At 35.8% G+C, this 24,057-nt stretch overlaps 1 protein-coding gene across 3 annotated transcripts in view; it reads right to left on the minus strand.

Annotated features, from left to right (window-relative positions):
* The window catches only part of PIGN (phosphatidylinositol glycan anchor biosynthesis class N), a 104,847-nt gene that overhangs the window by 43,145 nt on the left and 37,645 nt on the right, over window positions 1-24,057 (minus strand). For all 3 annotated transcript variants that reach the window (XM_068563507.1, XM_068563506.1, XM_068563508.1), the window contains exons 14-21: window positions 20,574-20,652; window positions 19,442-19,624; window positions 13,802-13,941; window positions 11,467-11,566; window positions 11,270-11,362; window positions 10,073-10,164; window positions 7,832-7,940; window positions 5,652-5,760 (exon numbers count right to left, since the gene is read on the minus strand). In XM_068563507.1, coding sequence (XP_068419608.1) covers window positions 5,652-5,760; window positions 7,832-7,940; window positions 10,073-10,164; window positions 11,270-11,362; window positions 11,467-11,566; window positions 13,802-13,941; window positions 19,442-19,624; window positions 20,574-20,652 — 905 coding nt within the window. The remainder of the gene's footprint in view (window positions 1-5,651; window positions 5,761-7,831; window positions 7,941-10,072; window positions 10,165-11,269; window positions 11,363-11,466; window positions 11,567-13,801; window positions 13,942-19,441; window positions 19,625-20,573; window positions 20,653-24,057) is intronic.

Below are 24,057 nucleotides of genomic sequence, written 5' to 3' on the forward strand. Positions count from 1 at the left end.
GCAACTACTTCAGTGGGAGAAGAGCAAATAAATTGGGGGTGGGGTATGGGTAGCAAAACATGAACTCCCCAATCTTTATTTTGGAAAGAAAATATGCATAATTTCCTAATCCTCCTGGCTAGGATGGCAATATGCGTGGAATGAAATGCTCCAAAGTATGAAGACAGATAACTTGGGAGGGCATCCTGGCTGAATTACTTATAACTCTTTAACCATGAGGCAAGTTTGTTAATCTATCTAAGCAGTATTTCCATCTGTTAAGTAGAAATGATATAAAGTTGTTGTGAGGTTTAAATACAATTTCACCTATAAAATGCTCCTTAATAAGCATAGTGCCTGAGATACAGTAAGTGCTTAATAACTGCTAGGTGCTATTATTACTACTAGTCAACATCTACTAATAAGTTAAATGTAAAGACAATCTCATTCAAAGTTGAGTCACTGTAAGATTTAAGATTATGTAAGTTATATTTATAGTAATCTTAGAAGAATCGCTTCTGATTTTTTTTCAGATGTGTAGTTCCAGTAATGTTATCATCATCTGGTACATATTTTAACAGAAAGAAATAGTATTTTAATATTTATTTAAAAAGCCAGTTCAAATGAGACCTGTTTTACCAAACTGTATTTTCTGTATTTGTTTGACTTTTGTGTAAAGGATTGATAAGATGCTAAAAGGGAAATAAGAGTCCCCATCCTGAGTGACATAAGTTAGAACCAGTTGCATAACATATAACCCATTTAGGGATCCCAGCACATTAGCAAAAAACATTCACTGGAGCTAGACTATAGTGAATTAGTGCCTGGAAGATATCTCTGGAGATACTGCTGACCTACCTATGAGTCAACCATTTCATGCCTTGCACCATATGGTAGGCATCCTCTAGTACCGATGTTCTCCTAATCCCAAGGAGGAATTGTCTTGTTTAAAATATATGTCCAGCCTATAAGAGACTCACTTCAGATTTAAGGACACACATATGCTCAAAGTGAAGGAATGGAAAAGATATTCTATACAAGTAGAAACCAAAAGAAAGTGAAGGGTAGCTATAGCTACATCAAACAAAATAGACTTTAAGTCAAAAAATGGTAACAACAGACAAATAAGGTCATTATATAATGATAAAGGGGTCAACTGATCAGGAAGATATAACAACTGTAAATATATATGCACCCAACATCAGAGCCCCTAAATATACTAAGCAAATACTAATAGATCTGAAGGGAGAAATAGACAAGAATACAATAATAATAGGAGACTTCAATATTCCACTTTCAGAAAGGGATAGATCATCCAGAGAGAAAATCAACAAGGAAACATTAGACTTGAACCATACATTAGACCAAATGGATCTAACAAAAATTTATATAACATTCCAACCAGTAGCAGCAGAACACATTCTGTGCATGGAACATTCTCCAGGATAGATCATATAATAGATCACAAAACAAGTCTTAGCAAATTTAGTAAGACGGAAATCATATCAAGTATCTTTACTGACTATAATGGTATAAAACTAGAAATTACAACAAGAGAAAGCTGAAAAATCTACAAATATGTGGAAATTAAACAACATACTCCTGAACAACTAATGGATCAAAAAAGAAATTAAAAGGGAAATAAAAAGATATTTCAACAAATGAAAATGGAAACACAACATACTAAAACCTATGGGATGCTAATGTTAATCATATACACTAGGGCACAAGGAAAATATCAGTAGGTTCTATAAGGTAAAAATAATACAAAAAATACTCTCTGACACAATATAATAAAACTAGAAATTCAAGATAAAGCAAAAATTAATGAGGTAGTGAACAGAAAAACAGTAGATCAAATTAGTAAATCAAAATCCATGTTCTTTGAGAAAATAAACAAAAAGGACAAACCACTAGCTAAGTTAATCAAAGAAAAGGAAGAAAGTGCAAATATACAAAATAAATTATGAGGGAAATGACTAATAATACAGAAGGAATTTTTTAAAATCATAAGAGATTACTTTGCATCCCTCTATATGAATAAATTTGAAAATCTAGAAGAAACAGAAAATTCCTTAAGCAAATATAGATTTCCAAATTAACCGCAGTAGAGATAAAAAGCTTAAACAGACTAATTTCATAGAGAAATACAAAGTTATCAGGGGACTACCCAACAAAAAAGGACTAAATTCAGATAGTTTCACAGGGGAATTCTTTCAGAACTTTACAGAACAGATAGTCCCAGTGCTACATAAATTGTTTCAGAGTATAGAAATTAAAGAGAAACAATTCTTTTTAAGTAGCAAATATAACATTGATACCTAAGCCTGATAAATTTAGAACAACAAAGAAAATTAAAGACCAATATCATTTATGAGTACTGATGGAAAAATAGTAGCAAATGAACTCCAATGCTACATTGAGAAAATAATACATTATAATCAAATGTGTCTCAGGAGTTTATATCAGAAATGCAAGAATGGTTCAATACTGGAAATCTATTAGTATTATTCACCACATTAACAGGTCTAGGGAAAAAAAGCCATATTATTATCTCCATAGATGTTGAAAATGTCTTTGACAAAATTCAACATCCATTCTTAATAAAAACCCTACATAAAACAGGAGAGCATGTACTTTCTTTAACATGATAAATATATATACCTCAGTCCTAAAGCCAGAATTTGTCTTAAATGGGGGGACTCCAGAGACACTCCCACTAAGATCAGGAAAAAAATCAAGGAGGTTCACTATCTCTACTATTTAACATTGTTCTGTAGGTATTAGCCAATGCGAGTAAATGAAAGAAAAGAGAGGAATAAGAACAGGAAGGGGGAAATACATATCTGTATTTGTAAACTACATGATGGTATACTTGGAAAATTCTACCTAGAGAGTCAATGATAAACCTAACTCAAGAAAGGAAAATTCAGTAAAGAAGTAGGATATAAAATTAACATGCAAAAATCAATAGCATCACTGTTGGTGGGAATGCAAATTGATACAGCCACTATGGAGAACAGTATAGAGGTTCCTTAAAAAACTAAAAATAGAATTACCATACAACCCAGCAATCCCACTACTGGGCATATACCCTGAGAAAACCATAGTTCAAAAAGAGTCATGTACCACAATGTTCATTGCAGCTCTATTTACAATAGCCAGGACATGGAAGCAACCTAAGTGTCCATCGACAGATGAATGGATAAAGAAGATGTGGCACATATATACAATGGAATATTACTCAGCCATAAAAAGAAACGAAATTGAGTTATTTGTAGTGAGGTGGATGGACCTAGAAGCTGTCATACAGAGTGAAGTAAGTCAGAAAGAGAAAAACAAATACCGTCTGCTAACACATATATATGGAATCTAAGAAAAAAAAAAAAAAAAGGTCTTGAAGAACCTAGGGGTAAGACGGGAATAAAGACACAGACCTACTAGAGAATGGACTTGAGGATATGGGGAGGGGGAAGGGTAAGCTGTGACAAAGTGAGACAGTGGCATGGACATATACACACTACCAAATGTAAAATAGATAGCTAGTGGGAAGAAGCCGCATAGCACAGGGATATCAGCTCGGTGGTTTGTGACCACCTAGAGGGGTGGGATAGGGAGGGTGGGAGGGAGGGAGACGCAAGAGGGAAGAGATATGGGAACATATGTATATGTATAACTGATTCACTTTGTTATGAAGCAGAAACTAACACACCATTGTAAAGCAATTATACTCCAATAAAGATGTTAAAAAAAAATCAATAGCATCTTATACTCAAAAAAAAATTAAAAATTAGAAGATACGATGAATGAGAAAAGCTCATTTATAATAGCAACAAAAAAGATAAAATACTTAGGAATATATTTAACAAGAAATATTCCCAGCCTATATGAAGAAAACTATGAAGACTGCTTTAAAAGGCACAAAGGTAGACTTGAACAAGGGAAAGGACATCCCTTGTTCTTGGTTAGAATGTCTCAACGTAACTCATGGGTAAAATATAAGTTTTCCCAGAGTTAATTGGCTATATTCTTCAAAAATGTCAATGTCATAAAAGACAAACAAAGGGAAAATGCCATAAAGGATATTATTAAGTCAACTGAAAAATTAATATAAGGATGGTAGAATAGATAAAAATATTGAATATGGTGTTTAAAAAATTTTATACATACATACACTCGTAATCACAGGTGGACAAGGACATGAAGTAGAGGATGACTTTCTGTAATTCTAGGAAATTTCTATTTTTTTAAACTTTTTAGACATTTTAGATGTTTAAAAATGAGGTACAATAATATGAACACAAATTCTATTTTCTTTGCTTCTCTTCTTCATGTGGTTTATCCCTAGGTGATATATTGTTTATATGCTGGTGTGTGTTATATACACTGCATATTTTTGAAGCTATGCAGGAAAATAAAAAGACTTCCCTTTAATGTCATCGTTGCCATTCATAATTTTTGATTTTTCTGTGGATTTGAAAACTGACATGTCATGTGAGAGACAATTACATATAGATACCCCACTAGAATATTAGCCCCACCACCCAGCCCTGCAGAATATAAGCTCCAGGAGGGCAGGGACTTGTTCCATATTTATTATTCTCAGAGAACAGAATAGTGCCAGAACATAGTACAAACTAAACACATTTTTTTTTTTAATGAAAGAGCAGTCTCTGCTATTGTCATGCAGAATGAATGTAAATAGTAACTTTAGTAATCAAGATAATTTAAAAGGGAAGGCCTACATAATGCCAATAATGAAATGAAGTTTACATAGTGAAAATAAAGTTATATATACAAGAACACTTATTGTCCAAGAATAACTTCCACTTATACAATGACCAAGGTGTATAGAAAATGAGCAAATCAAAACTTTAGGAGATACACGTCCATTTCCTGTTGTATTTTTAAGCCTCTGCTTGGATTTTAAGAGCAATCCAAGGACAAACACTCCTATCCCTTAATCGTCTTTTTAAGATAAAGTTCCATCCAAAGATCTTTTTTTTTTAATGATGAACAAAAATCATTTATAAATAAATAAATGTTAAATTACACATCATGTCATTCATAGGCATTACAAACTTTTTCTTTTTTTTAATGAAAAACCTCGACTTAAAATTTGCTCCTGTCTTCCAGTTGGAAGGAAAAGGCTAAGTCCTTAAACGACATCTGTTGGCTCCACACGCACATTCTTAAAAGTATAGAGGAATACGTTTTAAAATGTATAGTCAGCTTTATAAAATGTGTAATGTGTTGGGAGGTGACTAATCAATGTTATTTTCAGCAAGGGAAATACAGATAAAATTTAACTGCTTCCTAGTCCCTGTGTAAGAACGGAGAATTTATGAATTGACATGAAATTTCAGCATAGGAATCTCTTCACAAAACCCTCTTCTCTTCTGGAAGCACTTTTTATCAGGTGCGAATAAATATACAGCCTTATTATCAAGTCATAAATATTCTATCAAGTAATTCTTAATAACACATGAATGCTCACAAAAGTTCTAATTTTCTTTGTCAACTTCCAACAAGAGATAGAAATAATAGCTCGTTATTATTATTTTCCCACAACAAAATTATTTGTTTCAACAGCAATGATACAGATGTAAATGGATAATTTTAAGATGTAACTTGATGGAAAGTTATCTCATTTGATTTGATTGACCTCTTACCTAATATTATCCAGCTAACAACCTGATTAATAAGAGGCAGTCCTTGTTTCTTGAGTAGACTATTATGAGTGCCATACACAACACACACGGAAAGCACCGTGCTTAGCATCTGAAAACAAACACAGAAGACGTAAATAAAAGAGAAGGTGGTGAGTGACTAATTTATATATTAGAAAGAATACTTAGAAAAGTGCTTGAACAACTGGAGTCTGGCCAAAATGTTATTGAAATTGGACCAGCTCACCTTCTTGTGGCTAAGATCAACAGTCAGAATTCTTGTACTAAGCAAAAGCCCTCCTTTACAAGCATGAATGAGGTGTTTTACACTTTCAGGAGTATTTTGGCATACATTATCACACTGTTTCTACTTAGAAATATGTGTTATTAATCTTGAAGTTTTCTTAAATCATGGAACTGCAGAGAGTGAAATGTATATAGCTTGGTGTATATGGCTGAGTGTCTTCCACCTCTGGCCCTCACTAACAGTCGTATCTATTTATTCATTCAATACATATCTGTGGCCTGAGTTTTCACTGGTACTGGGAATACAAGGAGTACAATATTCTTTAGGGAATATATACAAACTAGTGTAGAGTTGGTAAACTATTGCTTTTAGAAATATTGTTTTATTGGAACATGGTAACTCTCATTCATTCACATGTTGTCTACAGCTCCCTTTGCCCTACAACGGTAGAGCCTGAAAAGTGACAACAGACTCCATATGCCCCACAAGCCTAAAATATGTACAATCTAGCACGTCAGAAAAATGTTTGCTGACCCCTGAACTAGCGGATTAATAGCCAATTTAAGAAATGAGCTAAATTATGGCTATGAACAAAGTAAACTCTCTTAAAGATCAGATTAGCAACCTGATCACCAAATCCTAGAGATACATTTAATTTACTCATATTTTCAGTGAATTAAGAAGGAAAAATTGCTGTCAATAAATCTATGACACAATTCTAGGATCCTTTCAAATGTGAGACACATTCTCATTTTAGATACATTAAAATGTGAGAAGACACAAATCTTAGAATCATAAAAATATATATATGGTACACAATAGAGGAATGAATGCAAAGTAATAAGGTTAATGTAAGAAGGAATTACTTTATACTTAGGGGTATTTCTCACAAAGTCCATAAGAATTTTAACATGGTATTCTTTGCTCCTACAGAGTAAGATTCAGCAACACTCACTTCTGTCAAAGTATTCATTATTACAGGTGAATTTTTTCAAAGCTACTATGGTTTAGTGTAAAACCAGTCGGTATACCATTTAAAATGAAAAGATACGCTTCAATGGCTTGATAGGATCTTTGACAAAAATACTTCTCTTTTTATATGTTCTCTGTTGTTCTCTAAGAATGAGTTAACATCTTTTAAGTGTTGTACATTTTAATTTTTGAGTGTTCTTGGATATACTATTATCCCAGCTTTGTTCTGAGTAAATTTTTTGAGGAGACTCAAATAAGTTTTTTTTATCAGTGTTGTAGATGTGGTTTATTGTTTATTGTTGAAAAGGAAAAAAAAAAGTGGTTTCCACTCTTATCTACAAAAAAGCTATCATTTTACAGAATATGACATCATATAATCTCTTACAACCCTACTGGATATTATCTTTACAGATTAAAAACAAACAGACAAGTTCTATTACTGAAAATCACACATCTAGTACAAAGCATAACTGGGAATTGACTCAATTTTGAAATTTCAAGTTCAAAGTTCTTTTCACCACTCCAAAGCCACCAACCAAAGTGAAGTTTATTTTCTCCTAGTATGTCATCTGAAGTCTTAAACTGACTAATCTTCATATAAACATACTAAGCGGCTGCTTTCACTTCAAAGAACTTACTTTTTTCCTGACCCAAACTAGGACAACACAGAATCTCAGACCAGAGGAAGTCTTTTTCAGTTCAACTCTTTGGACAATACCTCTTATATCTCCTTAATCTCTGCTATCTAGGCGTTTTTGGGGGGCCTCCTGCTGACCTTTTTGCTATCTCATACCTTTTAGAGAATATATTTCCATGTAATATCTTAAACAGAAAACTCTTCTCAGCTGGTATTGAGGTTAAAAAAAACAGGATGGCATCTTAAGAACAAGATAATTAAATACAACTGTAAGATACATTTTAGTGTATCATTTGTATAACATAGTGTTGAAAATCTGTAACTGACCTGTAATAGATGTAACACCAGCTCTTCATTTACAAAACTATCTTTTCTTTTTATGACAGATGTTACAACCAACAGGGATAGCAGAAGAACCAGCAAGCCTGCACCCACTCTGTTTTAAAACACAATTCACAATTTCAAATTTTCGTAAGAATATATGTCACATGAAAATATTAGATATTTTACTCTAATGTAGAATCTCTCAATCATTTGGCTTAATCAAGATGAAGTAACAAAATGAATACACAGGTGTAAGAAGAATAAAAATCTTAGAATAAAGATCCTGTGGGGATGGTGTCATTTGTAACTTTTCACACAATTTTTTAAGTATCTTCATCTTATCTCTATAATTTGATTTTTTTAACATTTACGCATACCATAATTCTCAGCTTGACTTGGACAAAGTTACAGAAAACAATATAAAAGATAGCTAAACAAGTATATCAGTATCTACACCATACATTTTCTGACTATGAGCACTTACTCATACAAAAAGGAAAATCTACATTTATAATCCACAAATTGTTCCTCTCTATCATTGACATTGGTGCTTTTCACAGCTGTTTCTGGCTAAGGGAAGGATGGAAGAGGGGCCACAAAAGCAGCATGTGGGTGAGGCATTGGTACAGTAATGAAACAACAAATTGCACTTTTTCAAGAACACCAGATACAGTATGGTTCCTGAAGTCAAAGGACACTAACATCAAGGAAACACTGTACTATTACTATTGAGTTCTATTTCTCACCTCCTAAAAATCCAAGTAACATAGGACGACTGAAATTTTGTTGAGGATAGAATCTGGAACCCAGTAATATAATAGAACTACGTGAAAAGGAGTTGGTTTAAGAGAAATAAGAAAGAGCAAAAGGCAGGGTTATGGAGAACGTGAAGCAGGAACTCCCAGGAAAATGCCTGTTTTTGCCTTTGTTTTGATTCTTCTAATATTCTCTTTAAGAATCATGAGGGAAAAGTTAATTAAAACTTATGAAAAACAACCGTGTATGATTAAGATTCTTTGTTTTTGCTTTTTCTCCCCCATACCCTCTTAAAAAAAATAATTTGGTATTTCAATTAATTGGCAAATATGTTTTTACCTCAGAAAACTGGAGTAACAGGAATATTATAGCTATGTTATATACGTTTTTGCTCTTTCTATTAATTTATCCTTAAATATTTCACATATCTATCTTTGTAATTTTCTAAAGAAGGGAGATGAGGTGAGAGATCAAATGGAGAGTAGCAATTTCTCCATAAACCAGGAGGCAAAATGAAGAAGTTGCAAACATAGCTACTGGGAAACTTGAAGCACTGAGGAATTTAAATTAAGAGGGGAAACAACATAATTTTTAAAAATATAAATTAGATTTCTCATGATTTAACAAGTTTGCTTCCTGAATTAATCTTTACTGGAATAGGTAAAGTGAAAAATTTCTATGAAGACCATTTATATAATTTCTTTTCCTTTTAGCATAAGTCCTGTTCAAATATGTCAATAGTGCTTGAGCAGGACAGATGGGTAGAGGCCAATGAAAGGAGGGAATGCGGCTTTATAGAGACAAGAGAAGAGCTCACAGAGTAGTGGGAAACAAAAAATAAAATGTTCGAATTCATCTTTGCACATGCTGTTTACAGTTTATGACAGCTGCAAAATGTTTTCACTTAGAACTAATAAAGTATGGCTTAGATAAAATCTTCTTAGAATTCAATACAATTTTTTGAGCTCTGCTAATAAATTGACTTCCTGGAATAATTTCTGATCTATTCCATATTGTTATTCTCACAGAAATGAGATAAAATGTATATAATTTATAGGTACTTTAAAATGAACGCATACTTTAAAAAAATATTGAGTTAACTTTCCTTCAAAAGATATACTCTCATCTGTTAAAGATGGGGTTAGAATGCTAAAAAGTTGGTTACACAAAGTTCAAAAGAAAGTAACAAAGATGATTACATGATTAGAAAATAAGAAAGGAAATGTTAAATGAAATAATGACCATTTAATTTGCCAAGCGCCTGGCACAATTTCATGTTTTACGAAGGTCCAGAAGCATCTTCAGGGAGTTTTAATGCCTCTCAGAGCCTGATCCAAAATTATGACTAATGGTTTGATATTAGTATTTTAACTTCTAGTTTGTTCACATGATTTGAAACTCATGGCCAAGACTTGGTTCATATTTCATAGTGTTGATTGAGAAAAACAATTGCATTAAAAAGAAAATAAGTTAAAATATGGTGCATACACTAGAAAGATATTTGGCTTTCGTCCTACAACAGGCATAAGTGGGAACACTGCCAGGAGCAAACAGAAGAAAATCCAACTCAGTGAGGTGCTCTGAAATAAAGAAAAAAGTTATCTTTAGACAATTATGGTACAAAAAACTGTCTTCATTGTTTGACTACATGGCTGTGAAACTAAAAGGAAAATTCAAAGCCTTACATCTCTTTACTTTAAAAAGTAATATAGTTACTATTTGTGAAGGATCTGTTATATAGTAGGCACTATATTAGGCATGATATAGGCATTATCTCATTTAATTCTCACGATAACCTCAATAGGTACGCTATATTATTCACAGTATTTCAGATGAGGAAACTGAGCTTAGAGATGTCAAAGTGTAAGTAGAACCAGATCTATTACTAGTAAATGAAACAGCCAGGATTTAGACTCAGGTCTGCTGTTTCAAAGCAAGCACTTCATTCAATTTATGTTCTACCATATATTGATGACATCTTTAAGAAAGCTGGCCTGCAATCATAATCAAATGATTGTGCCCAGGAGGGAAATAAGTAAAAATACTTCTGTAATTAGATTAAGACAAAAAAATTGTCAATAGTCCCATTAATTGGAAAATTTTGTAGGTTCTCATAGAGTAGAAAGAAGATATTTCTATCTTCCTGCTACCTCCACCAAAAAGTATCAAAGTGGAAACATGAGAGTATTCTTTGTAGAAGCACACTGTAATTACCTACCTAGTTAAAGGCAGAAAATCAGGAGTAATCATACTTTAAAATAATCTATCATGAATAAATACTTCTCCAGAGAAAAACTGAGGTGGCTCCAGACCAGGAGGGAGGTGACTCCTCTGACTTGAGTCCAGAGTGTGGCCTCTCATGCCACCGCACTGCTCTGGGCAGTTCCTCTGTGGCATTTAGATATTTGAGCCTAAAGGAATCTAGGAAGTGCTTCAGAGAAGGACAAATCAGCTCTGCTTCTTGAGTATTTCAATCACCACAAGACCAGTTCACTTTGATATGAAAGTCTGCATGAATCACTGAAACCTTAAAGTCAATATCAGTCCTCCTGTCAAAAGGATCAGGATCTTTATGTAAGGTCACATTCTACCCTTTTCTTAAAAAAATGAATAATTCCCTGAGTTAAACGCATATCAAAACAAAGCCGCTATGAATCTGCCTAATTTCAAAGTGAGTACTTATACCTTTGCTCGAGTCCACAGTGGAGTGACAAATGGCCAACCTGCAAACGCAATGAGTCCAGCTGTAAGCATATAGCGGTAGAAAAAACTGAGAACCTAGTAATGCAATCCAAAGAAGAAAGGGAAAATGAAGTCATTTCAAAGGAGTTACATGTGTATGAAAGAGACCTGAAAATGTGGTAACGTGGTAAATTACTTACTAATACTTCAACTCCCAGGATAAAGAGTAACAGGTATCCAACAAAATGACTTGGAGGGAAGGTCAACAGTAATGTGACCAAGCCTTGAATAACTGGAAATCTGTTTAACAAGATTATTTATAAAAAGATTATTTATAACCTATATTGAATATAAAAAAATTAGTTCTCATATAGTAAAAAATAAAAATTTTGTGCATAGAAATCAGGGAATTTTCAACTCATAGATTTTTCAAAAACTAAGATAATCTCCAACAGATTTGTTTCAATGGCTTTACTTACCTAAATCTTTTTTTGAAACCTAGTATTCTAGGAAAAATGTAACTTCTGAATTAAGTTGATAATGATCACATTAATTTGCTTGGTTTTTTTATAAACATTAATGACAATAAATGAGTCTTATTGGATCTTAAACATGGGCACATACAATTACAGATACAACATCAGAAATAAAATACAATAAACCCAAATGAATAAACATAGAGAACATTTTTAAAATTCACTAAAGTTAATTTTATATTGAAATCTCAACTGTCTTAATAAAATAAAGGTATGTTTTCCTAGTCTAGGTAGAGAAAATCTTAATTGCACTTTTTCACTGGGTGAAATAACCTTTTCCAAACTCAATTTAAGATGTCACTAATTGTACACTAATTGTAATTAAATGTGAATTCATAACCATTAAAAATGTATTACATACTTGAGTCCTTTTTACATTTCATCACTGGAAAAATTTTTTTAGCATTGGTAGTGCATTATTAAGTAGGCAATTATAAAAAGTCAGTATCACTTGGTTTATAACCTTTTTCTGATTGAAAACAATGGTTACATAATGTCATCAAAACAATTAAGGTGCCATGTTAGGAAAGAAAAGCTAACACCAGTCAAAAGGAGAATGTTTCTTTTGTTCTCAACAGTGATGATTTTAGATGATTTTAGTAAAATCATTTAGATTATTTCTAGAAGAAAAGTGAATTTTTATGTTTTATTTTCTTTATAATCTATCAAAAAGATAAAGATAGAATATAACATATTTTCAAAATCACTCTGTCCTTAAAATTTAAATGTATATGTGTTCTTCATAAATAGAACATTTAATAATTCAGGAGGGAATTTTGGATAACACCTTTCACTCTAAAAATTTTTAAGCCAGAGCAAATGACATTAGGAAAAAATCCAATTTAAATATGTACATCCAGCAACCCTATTCCTTTCAAATGGAGAAGTAACAGTCTGTTCTTTTGTCAGTGTCTTTTTGCCTTGTTTTTAAAAATGTTAACATTTAAAATATTTTAACATTAATTTTTATTTTTCATATTAAGAAGAGGTGGTCAAAGCTGGAGGTAACAAAAATTAGAAAAGAAAACACATTGTGTCATTGCAACATGCTCGCCAACCCTGACAACACCCTTATTCTGGGCTGTCATTCCCTGGTCTGCTTTCGGCGTCTGGTTTGCTCAAAGGATGCCCAAGACTAAGTTTAAATTCTAGATTACTGGTGCAAATATAGAAATCAACACGATCTGTAACATGACCCTCGCTGCCTGTGAACGTGAACCAGCCCAACATTTTAGTGATTTTCTTTTAAAGTGCTTATAACTTGCATGAGAGCTCTACCTCTGATGTTTTCTACAATGATAAGAATCCATTTCAAGTCCAACTTGTGAGCAAGCACTTAAAGGTAGAACCACAGCATACAAGAATAATCTCCCCTAACCCCTGTAGGTATACATTACTAGATTGGATTTAATTGCGAACTTCCATTCATCTAGGTTTACATGATAGCTGGGAAAGGAGGGGCAAAAATGTATAGAACAAAAGCATGCAACTTGCTTTGTGAAACATGAAGATACACTGGAAACTGGGATGATGAGACAAATTCAAAACGTAAGTCACTCCTGACGTAGTACAATCCATATTAATTATTTAATTTTTACTCCAGATTTTTCTTATAAAAAATAACACAAAGAAGGGAATGAGGCCAGTGCTACCTCAGGGCAATCAAGATGAAGTCAAAAGGGAAAAGTAAAATAAAAAGGATGTTTAGGGAATTCCCTGGCAGTCCAGTGGTTAGGACTCTGCGCTTTCACTGCCGAGGGCCCGGGTTCAATCCTGGGTTGGAGAACTAAGATTCTGCAGGCCTCAAGGTGTGGCCAAGAAAAAAAAAAAGCCTGTTTATATGCAATGTTTATGCTGCTATGAATGAAATGAAAGGGCTTGGAGATTTGAGGGTATTATAATTATCTTTCATGACTTATGTTACAGAAATCTAATGCATTTAAATACAGATTTAACTGTCAGTGAAGTGAAAAACAAGACCACAAGATGTGTTACTTACTCTCTCAGAACCGCATACCATACTGGCAGTGGCAACAAGCAATATATGTAGTAAGTCCAGGGACAGGCTTGAATCAGCAGGAAAAGTGCTAGTAAAACACCAACAGCTACAAAACTACATGACAGGAGATGGCTTGGTTTCTGAAAGTTAAACAAAACATTGAAAACACTCCAAACCCATGTTACTTGATAGGTTTTTAAAAGAGATTTTATAAAGTGAAGAAAATACATTACTTTCTTTCAGTGATTCTACAACTATATGATTAATCTAAGAACTGCATTTAAAAAAAATCTGTCATTGGAGAAGCACATTATAGGAGAAAAAGCTGGATAGCCTGGAATTGTTGCAATTAGGTAATTCTCAATTTAAAATGACTATGCTCCTAAAGTTTGTTTGCAAGTAACTTGTTCGGAACTCTGAACATATTTCTCCTTAGTAACAATTTTATAAATGTTGATTGAGTTCACTGACAAGCCCACAAAAGCCCATCTACAACAAACTGTGGGACCTAATCTTCATTTGGAACAATGATTCTATCTATTCAAACTTCAACTTGACATGCTGCCCACGCTTCTCTCTCCGTCACCGAACCACAGTAGGTTCATTCAGTCATATCTTCTCTCCCAAACACCTGCCAAACACGAAAGGAGCTCCTCCATGTAAATCACCAGTGACAGCCTCCACAGGCCGTGGGTGCTCTGGGCCAGGAGTAATGCTGCGAGGGTCAGGGACAGAAATGCCAACGATTGGGACAAGAACACACTTACGGAAAGCTGTGATGCTAAGAGCGCACAGGAGAAGAAAACAGGACTGGAGGTGTCACACGGTACTCTCCTGCCTCCGTGCCTTGTTTTCTCTCTCTCTGTTTCCCCCTTGACAGGACTGGAGGGGTCACACGGTACTCTCCTGCCTCCGTGCCTTGTTTTCTCTCTCTCTGTTTCCCCCTTGACAGGACTGGAGGGGTCACACGGTACTCTCCTGCCTCCGTGCCTTGTTTTCTCTCTCTCTGTTTCCCCCTTGACAGGACTGGAGGGGTCACACGGTACTCTCCTGCCTCCGTGCCTTGTTTTCTCTCTCTCTGTTTCCCCCTTGACAGGACTGGAGGTGTCACACGGTACTCTCTTGCCTCCATGCCTTGTTTTCTCTCTCTCTGTTTCCCCCTTGACAGGACTGGAGGGGTCACACGGTACTCTCTTGCCTCCATGCCTTGTTTTCTCTCTCTCTGTTTCCCCCTTGTTTTGCTACCCAAACTAAATAAGGTGAGAATTAAGAATTACCTTCTGGAGTAGGGGAGGTTAGGGAGGAAAAGCAAGAGTTTTTTCCCCCTTTATAATTCCTCCCTCTGGCCTAAAATGTCACCAGAAAGGAAGTAAAGAAGCAAGAATAAACTAGGGCAGAGTAGTAAAAAGGAAGGTGAGACATAGCATTGTGATTAAGAGTTTGGAGCTACACAGATCAGAATTCAAATCCTGGCTCTGTCACTTGCTCACTGTATGACCATGAGCAAAGTACAAAACAGATTCTGAGACTTAATTTTACCCCATCTATAAAATGCGAAGAATAATTCCATATCTATTTATCAAGGCTAGTAATGCTTAAATGAGATTATGAAAAGAGCTTAACAAAATGCCCAGAATATTACTACTGCTTAATAAATAATGGCTATCATTATCACCTTTATTTTTCTTCTCTCCTCCTCTACCTCTCTGCATTAGTCCCAAAAGTCACTACAGAAACCTCTCAGTGACTAGCACTGGAAATGGAGGTCCCATAGCAAGGGATGGAGGAAGAAGGAGCAGGTCTCTAACAGATATGGACAGGTAGAGTCTCTAAAGCTCAAGGTGCCTGAGGCAGGGATTCACTTTAGGAATTGGGACTGGTTTCACATCACTCTGAGGATAGTAAAATAATAAGAAAATAAGTTTAAAGAGCACCTAAAAAAGACACTCGAGTGATTTTCTAGAGTCAGTACAATATCATATAATTATCCAATCCTTTGACACATAAAGTAATCGACATTACAAATAAACATCTACTTGTAGGAAACCAAATCAAAAAGAATTCAGTTCAGCTGAAGTAAAAATTGAAAGGATTTTAAATAACAGGAATGGGGAACATTTCCTACCTCATCATCATTAACTCCCTGCCTCCCCAGACCCTCCAAAAAACACCTGATGATAATGAACCGTGCTGTGTGCATTGTCATCACTCCTCCATCCAACTAACAATGATTACGTCGCACAGTCTACGCCACGCTCAGTACTAGGTGCTGGCCTATGAGGAGTTTAAACCATACAGGTGGAGATGGAATCCTGGGACTTGGTTTAAGGGGTTAACATTTTGTGATTTCCCTAAGTAGTGAGAGAATAAGGGAAGCATGTGGCAAAATAAGGATATTCAGTTCTAAAGCAAAAGACATCTGAACTAGCAAAAGCAAAGGAGAAGAGTAGATAGAAGTTAAATGCAGAGTTCAATTAGGAGGAGCTATGGCAAATTACCTTTAAAGAGAATGTTCACTGCAGAGTTGTCTGTAAGAGTGATAAACCTGTATAATCTGGGGGACACTGTCATGGAGAAGTGACAGAAACTTTGGAGTCAGACCTAAATTTAATTCCAGCACTGCTGTTCTATTTGCTGTCAATTTGACTAAACCATTTAGCTTGTCTCAAGCTGTTTCCTCATCCGGCAGTGGAGGGTAGAATTTGCTGCGAGCTCATCTCTCACTCCCCCCGGGCCCTCTATAGTCTAGCTGTGTCAGTGACTTGCAGCCCTTCCAAGAAGCCATGCTTCCTCACTCCTCATCTGGCACATGCTGCTCTCCCTGCACCTTTTTCCTTTTTTCTATTGGGCTATCCGACTCACCCTTTAAGATTTGACTTTGGCAACAACTACCTCGGTGAAGGCTCCCTACACCCCAACTGCAAGCATCATGTTCTAATGCGTGCACAGCTGCAATCATCTCACCCCCTAATTGCTCTCCAAGCCTCCCTTTGGTTAATGCTGTAGACTTCTGGCAACTTATTCTTCCTCCAGATGCTGACACTTCACTAGATTATAAACTCTCGCTGAAGAAGAATCAGAATGTTTTGCAAACAGAACCAAAGGGTTCAAAATACTTTTAATAACCTCAACTGTAATGGTCAGTTTTACGTGTCAACTTGGCTAGGCTACAGACCCTAGTTAGTTATTCAATCACATATTAATCTAGGTGTTGGCTGTGAAAATATCTTGTAGATGTGATTGAAGTCCATAATCAGTTGACTTTAAGGGAGATTATCCTGAACAATCACGGTGAGCCTGATTCACAAAAGGCTCTAAGAGCAGAACAGAGGGTTCCCTGAAGAAGAAACTGTACCTGTGGAGTGAAGCTTCCGCTCCTGCCTGCAAGTTCCAGTCTGCCCTTCCTGATGGCCTGACCGCTGAACTTAGGACCTGCCTAACTAGCCCCACAGTCACATGAGCCAATTCCTTACACTAAATTTCTTAATACAGAGATCCTACTGGTCTATTTCTCTGGTTTAACTCTAAGTGATAGACCAGCTCTTCACTAAATAAAGTCTAAACTCTATAGTCTAGCATTTGAGGCCTTTGATTACTTCCACCTAATCTATATTATCGGTATTATTTCTTGTTAGGCCCTTGAACAAACCTCCCAAATTCCCCCCAAACTGAACTATTTATTTTGAAGGCAGCATGGTATAGAAAGAGCATGAATTTAAGTATTAGAGTTCAAGGACACCAGTGTGTCATTGAGGAAAACATTTATCTCTCTGAGCCTAAATTCCCCCATCCATATTATGAGAATCATAACCATTAAATTTAGGGTAGTATTAAGCTTAACTGAATAACACATATACAACACCCAGGACAGTCCTGGAATAGTGCAGTTTAATAAATATTACTTATTATCCCAGCATAAAAATACATCTTCCCAACTCTGCCTCTATTTATATTATTCAATTTGCTTTAATTCTCATCCTCTCCCTATATTCTGACTGTTAAACTTCCACCAAGACTTATTTTTTCCTGTTATCATCACCCTAGCTAAAGTGAGATTTTCTTTATTTAAAATATGATAGTCATTATATCACACTTAACATTTTATATTAAAGTTGTCAAACATTTGTTGTCTTATGTAATATAGCGTAGTATATGACCTATACCTGATAAGGTATACATCTCTTACCTACTTTATTTAATTACAAGCTCCTTGAGAAGCTTGTAATTTTGTATCTGAATTTTGTATTTCTTGGTGTATCCTATGAAGCATCTAGCATTGTGCTGTATACGCAAATATTCTCTGCATTATCAGATTAATGAATAAAGAACTATCAGCTGTGAAATCTGCTGACACAACAATCTAAAGACATCATATCCCTTCTCAATAACCCAAAACATCAAGACAAATACCAAAAGGCAGCGCTTGGCATTAGACTACTCTGGACTCAAATCTCAGTTCCTCCACATCCTAGCTGAATGGCCTTTTGCAAATTACTTAAATAGCTTCGGTTTCCTCTTTTATACAGAAAAATTATAATGCCTACTTCCAGCACTGTTACGTTTAAAGTGGCAAAATAAATTTCAAATACCCAGCTGAATGCCTAGTTATATCCTCCACTAAAACACGTTTGTTTTTGTCTCTTTTCCTACCACGTAAGAAATGATTTCTACTCTAGCCAATTTCACATACATTCAAAGAATGAAAATTACTTGGGGTAAATTATTTAAGATGCATTACAGCATTATAAAAAAATGGAATAAATACTACTGCTCTTCCTTCCATTACAGAAAAATAAAGTATAAAATTGAAAAAAGTTACCACTGGAAATGTCTGCAGACAATTATTATTAATAATACACTGTTCAGGTATATTACTTTTAGGAGGATTTGGACATGGTAATAATCATTAGAGAATGAAGTAAAGGAGATGGAAGAGGCATATTATCCCCGGTAAATGACAGTAATATATTTTAAAAGAGTAAAGTGTTTTAATATAGTAAAACCATATATGTACTGTTACATTTTCTCAGTTGTATAAAGTATTATTAAAGAGCGGGGTATTTTTGGCATTGAAAGTACAGTAAACTAGGGACTAATTCTTAAAATGAGGATATATAGAAAGTTCTGGAAATCTGTATTTAAGAATTTTATAAAGATGAAAAAGGTAAGGATAGTTCCAGAAAAATGTATATTATTTTAAAAGGAATATTTTGAATAAGTGATTTTATTTCTTTCCAGCTCCTAAACTTAATATCAGATAAAGTTAAATATATTGTTTTGAAACTGTTTTCTGATCACCTGTACTGTAGAAAGATACGGAATACTTATAACATGCTAAATAATTATAAAAATAAACAGAAAAACAACACAGTTAATGCCATAGGCAAATGTAAATTACACAGCTATCTTTATAGCCTCTTAAGTTACAGGACCATTATTACTGATACACCCTTTTCCCAACTAAAGAAACAGAGATTACTGAGAAAAAAAGACCCAGTGCAACAAAAGCAAATGAAAGAGTTAGCTTAGTACAGCATGTACATTATATGAACTCACTGCAGTTAATTTGATATAATTTCTTTCCTTAGTCTTATGATTTTACACCATCATCTGAATCTTCATTATACTTTCTGAACATACCTTGACTTCTTTACTAACACCTCTGGTAAGGTTGCAGTGAGACTTGATGATCAGCAAAGAAGCATAAGATGTCCATCCCACAAAACCAAGAACGACATTGAAAGCCAAAAAGAATCTGTCATAAGTGTGATAATAGGACAATCCTTTCAATGCAAGATTAATCAGCTCCTTGCAAAGGGAGACCTATGGAGAAAGAAAAATATAACTCGCCACATGCAAAGACAAAGAAAATCTAAGTTTCAAAGGAAGAAAAATTATTAAAGTAACCATAGATGATTGATCAAAAACAGATTTTGATTGTTCAAGGATCTTCTTGCAAAGTATATGAAAAATTCCTGAAAAAAATAAATTTCTAAATCTTGATAAGAAAGGACATTTAAAATGCGAACTATCTATGAGATGTGCAATGATTTTAAATGATTCTAAATGATTCATTTTGTGGAAATTATCTTCAAATGACACATGAAAGAAATGGTTCTCTAATACAGGTCCCTGATAAGAGATGCCAACATTTACATTTTTTGACTTTCTCATATCAGATTACCCAAATCAGTTACAAAACATTATTAAAATAGCTTAATATTTTAGTGGAGAAGAATAGCTTGCCACTGTAAAACTGTAACAAAAATAAGCATTAGAAATGCCACCATACTACTTAGGCAATTTTAGAAACCAAAAATAGAATTCTTTCTTACTTTAAAATTATATGACCATTTAAAACAGAGAAAATTAATGAAAAACATAGTAGGGTAGGAGTTGGGAAAAGTCAGAGCTTCAGTATGAACCATTATATTTCTAATAGTGTGAAGCTAATTCTAAATGTACAGATATGTCATGTTCTAAAATATTATGCAAAAATAAGTTGGATGACAGAAGCTTGGAATATACTTTCTCATTATAGAAAACAGCAATTGTTCATTTCCAATGTTAACCTAAAAAAATTTACCTATAACATTACCCGAAATAAGAGAAGTATGTCCATGTGGATAAAGCAGCTACTTAGGAAATTTAACCCTTCCTTAAAGGTTCAGGAAAGCTCCCTGGCCTGCCCACTTTGCTCTCCATCACCATACTTGCCCCTCCCCATACCTGAATGATCAGCTATTTACATATACAAGGCCTGCATACTTACTGCTTCATCATACTTTTTCTGTTTTATATAAGATCTTGCTTTTCTTAAAATGTTGATCTGTTTAGAATCAGAAAGCGAGCTACAAAAGAAAAAAAAATGCTTTAGGTTTAAAATGTTTCTTCATTTCAATTACATTTTTTCTTGGTTCTTTGCTTAATTGAAAATAAAAGGATGGTGAAAATTGAGAAAAGAAAGAGAGAAAGAAGAAACAAACAAACTCTGAGCCAAATTGTATCACTGCTGGTTATCTGAACTCTTCCAAGAAATAACTTATAAGTAAATTTGGTTTTCTTGACTCAAAGTTTCAACTGCCAAACTCCACTTATGACAGTCATACAATACATCATTGGAAGAAATGTAATGCTCTGGCTAACACAGAAATTCTGATTAAATCAATGTAATTAATGGAACAACAAACGAGTGGTCTGAGTTACAACACTCAGCTCTCTCATGCTCATGGTAGACACAACAGACAGGGCAGATACATTACGGTGCTTTGTACCCTTGAGCCAGACAGTGCCTGACAATTTTCATTATCAAAGAGATCCGAGCAGAGCTTAACCAAAATTAAAGTTAGTGGGGCTTCCCTGGTGGCGCAGTGGTTGAGAATCTGCCTGCCAATGCAGGGGACACGGGTTCGAGCCCTGGTCTGGGAGGATCCCACATGCCGCGGAGCAACTAGGCCCGTGAGCCACAACTACTGAGCCTGCGCGTCTGGAGCCTGTGCTCCACAACAAGAGAGGTCGTGATAATGAGAGGCCCGCGCACCACGACGAAGAGTGGCCCCCACTTGCCGCAACTAGAGAAAGCCCTCGCACAGAAACGAAGACCCAACACAGCCATAAATAAAATAAATAAATAAATTTTAAAGTTAGTGAATAATTTGAATCTATTTGCTATTTTTGTATTACACCATATACTTTTTTGGTTTTCCTATCTTTCATTTCTCTTTCCACGATTTCCCTGTCCTTGTTTTACCACAGTAAAAACCTTAAATACAAAGGAGAAATACACCTAATACTGCATAAGTAATTTTTAAATAAGTATATTTAAACACAAAATTGAATATATACTGCTTAACTAGCATCTACATTCCTAAAGTGAATACCTTTACATTTTAAAAGTGTAAAAAAGTTATTTAAGGATATATTAGGTTGGATCATTTGAAATTGATGTTTTTATATGTCAAAAACTACTAAATTAAATTTTGACAATTTCATATGGCTCAATAATCACTTGTCTTCTTTCTACTTGGTTTCAGAGATAAGAGATAAGAGATGGAGACTGTAGAAAGTTCATCTTTTAAGCAATGTTATTAGTTTGGGTGGGTCACAGACATCTTTCAGAATCTGAAACTCGCTCTAGAAAAATAAATAATCCAAAATCTTACATATAATTTCAGAAAATTCAAGAACCCCAGAACTCAACTATGAACTCTCTACAGGCTTGATTCTATACAGGCTTGATTAAGTTCTATACAGGCTTGATTAAGAATCTGTGCCTACTCCAAGGGATCCCAGATCTTTCAACTCATGGGAACCCAATCACTTTGTCAGATTGTAGGAAAATCCCCCACCCCTGGACTCAGTGGGATGTGGAAGAAAAAGGTACCAGGAAGCAAGAATACACGAAAGAAAAACAAGTTACTTCAAACTGTTGCCATGATCCAGTTCTCCGTCCTTCAGACACCACACATTTTGGAATATCTTCCTAGAAGTCTTAGAAATGGAATTACTGGGAAAAAGGGCACAGGCATTCTTTGAAGGCTACATCTAAGATAAATTTTCCAAAGTTCTATAAAACCCTTCTAAGTTGATCTTCCTTCTCCTTGCTCTAATCCACTCCACTTCCTAAAATACTGATTACATCTTCTAATATACTTGAAATTGATATGGGTATATTATTGTCTACTTCATCAATTCTAAACTTCCTGGACTACTGATGACCATCTCCTTCTATTCTACTTAATTTCCCATTATCCCAAATATATACTCTCAGTTATAAAATGGTTAAGCTCTTCATTCTTCACCTATCTTGCATTCACGTCTGAGTTATTGTTCATAAAGATCCTCCTGTCTCTGCTTTCCAAAATCAAATCTTCATCATCCTTTATGGTCTACTCCAAATCTCACCTCACACCATTAGCACTTTAGTGTGGTCTCATCATCAATTTATTTCTCTTCAGTTAAATTTTAACCTTCATGAGGGCCACTAATTATTTACATTAATATCAATAATACTCAGCAAAGTGCAAAGCACATAAAATGAATCAATAAATCTTAATTGATTAAAATGCTATAAGGAGAGGAGCATCAAGATGGTGGAAGAGTAAGTCGTGGAGATCACCTTCCTCCCCACAAATACATCAGAAATACATCTACATGTGGAACAACTCCTACAGATCACCTACTAAATGCTGGCAGAAGACCTCAGACCTCCCAAAAGGCAAGAAACTCCCCCACGTACCTGGGTAGGGCAAAAGAAAAAACAGAGACAAAAGAATAGGGATGGGACCTGCAACAGTGGGAGGGAGTCGTGAAGGAGGAAAGGTTTCCACACACTAGGAAGCCCCTTCGTGGGCAGAGACTGCGGATGGCAGAGGGCGGAAGCTTTGGAGCCACAGAGGAGAGGGCAGCCACAGGGGTGCGGAGGGCAAAGTGGAGAGATTCCCGCACAGAGGATCGGTGCCGACCAGCACTCACCAGCCTGAGAGGCTTGTCTGCTCACCCGCCGGGGCGGGCAGGGGCTGGGAGCTGAGGCTCGGGCTTCGGAGGTCGGATCGCAGGGAGAAGACTGGGGTTGGCGGCGTGAACACAGTCTGAAGGGGTTAGCTCACCACAGCTAGCCGGGAGGGAGTCCGGGAAAAGGTCTGGAGCTGCCGAAGAGGCAAGAGACTTTTTCTTGCCTCTTTGTTTCCTGGTACACGAGGAGAGGGGATTCAGAGCGCCGCTTAAAGGAGCTCCAGAGATGGGCGCGAGCCGCAATTATCAGCGCGGACCCCAGAGACGGGCATGGGACACTAAGGCTGCTGCTGCCACCACCAAGGAGCCTGTGTGCAAGCACAGGTCACTCTCCACACCTCCCCTCCCGGGAGCCTGTGCAGCCCGCCACTGCCAGGGTCCCGAGATCCAGGGACAACTTCCCCAGGAGAACACATGGCGCCTCAGGCTGGTGCAATGTCATGCCGGCCTCTGCCGCCGCAGGCTCGCCCCACACTCTGTACCCCTCCCTCCCCGCGGCCTGAGCAAGCCAGAGCCCCCGAATCAGCTGCTCCTTTAACCCCGTCCTGTCTGAGCGAAGAACAGACGTCCTCAGGCGACCTACACTCAGAGGCGGGGCCAAATCCAAAGCTGAACCCCGGAAGCTGTGCAAACAAAGAAGATAAAGGGAAATTTCTCCCAGCAGCCTCAGGAGCAGTGGATTAAAGCTCCACAATCAACTTGATGTACCCTGCATCTGTGGAATACCTGAATAGACAACGAAT

The sequence above is a fragment of the Eschrichtius robustus genome, chromosome 14 (genome assembly GCF_028021215.1).
Source record: "Eschrichtius robustus isolate mEscRob2 chromosome 14, mEscRob2.pri, whole genome shotgun sequence".
Lineage (NCBI taxonomy): Eukaryota > Metazoa > Chordata > Mammalia > Artiodactyla > Eschrichtiidae > Eschrichtius > Eschrichtius robustus.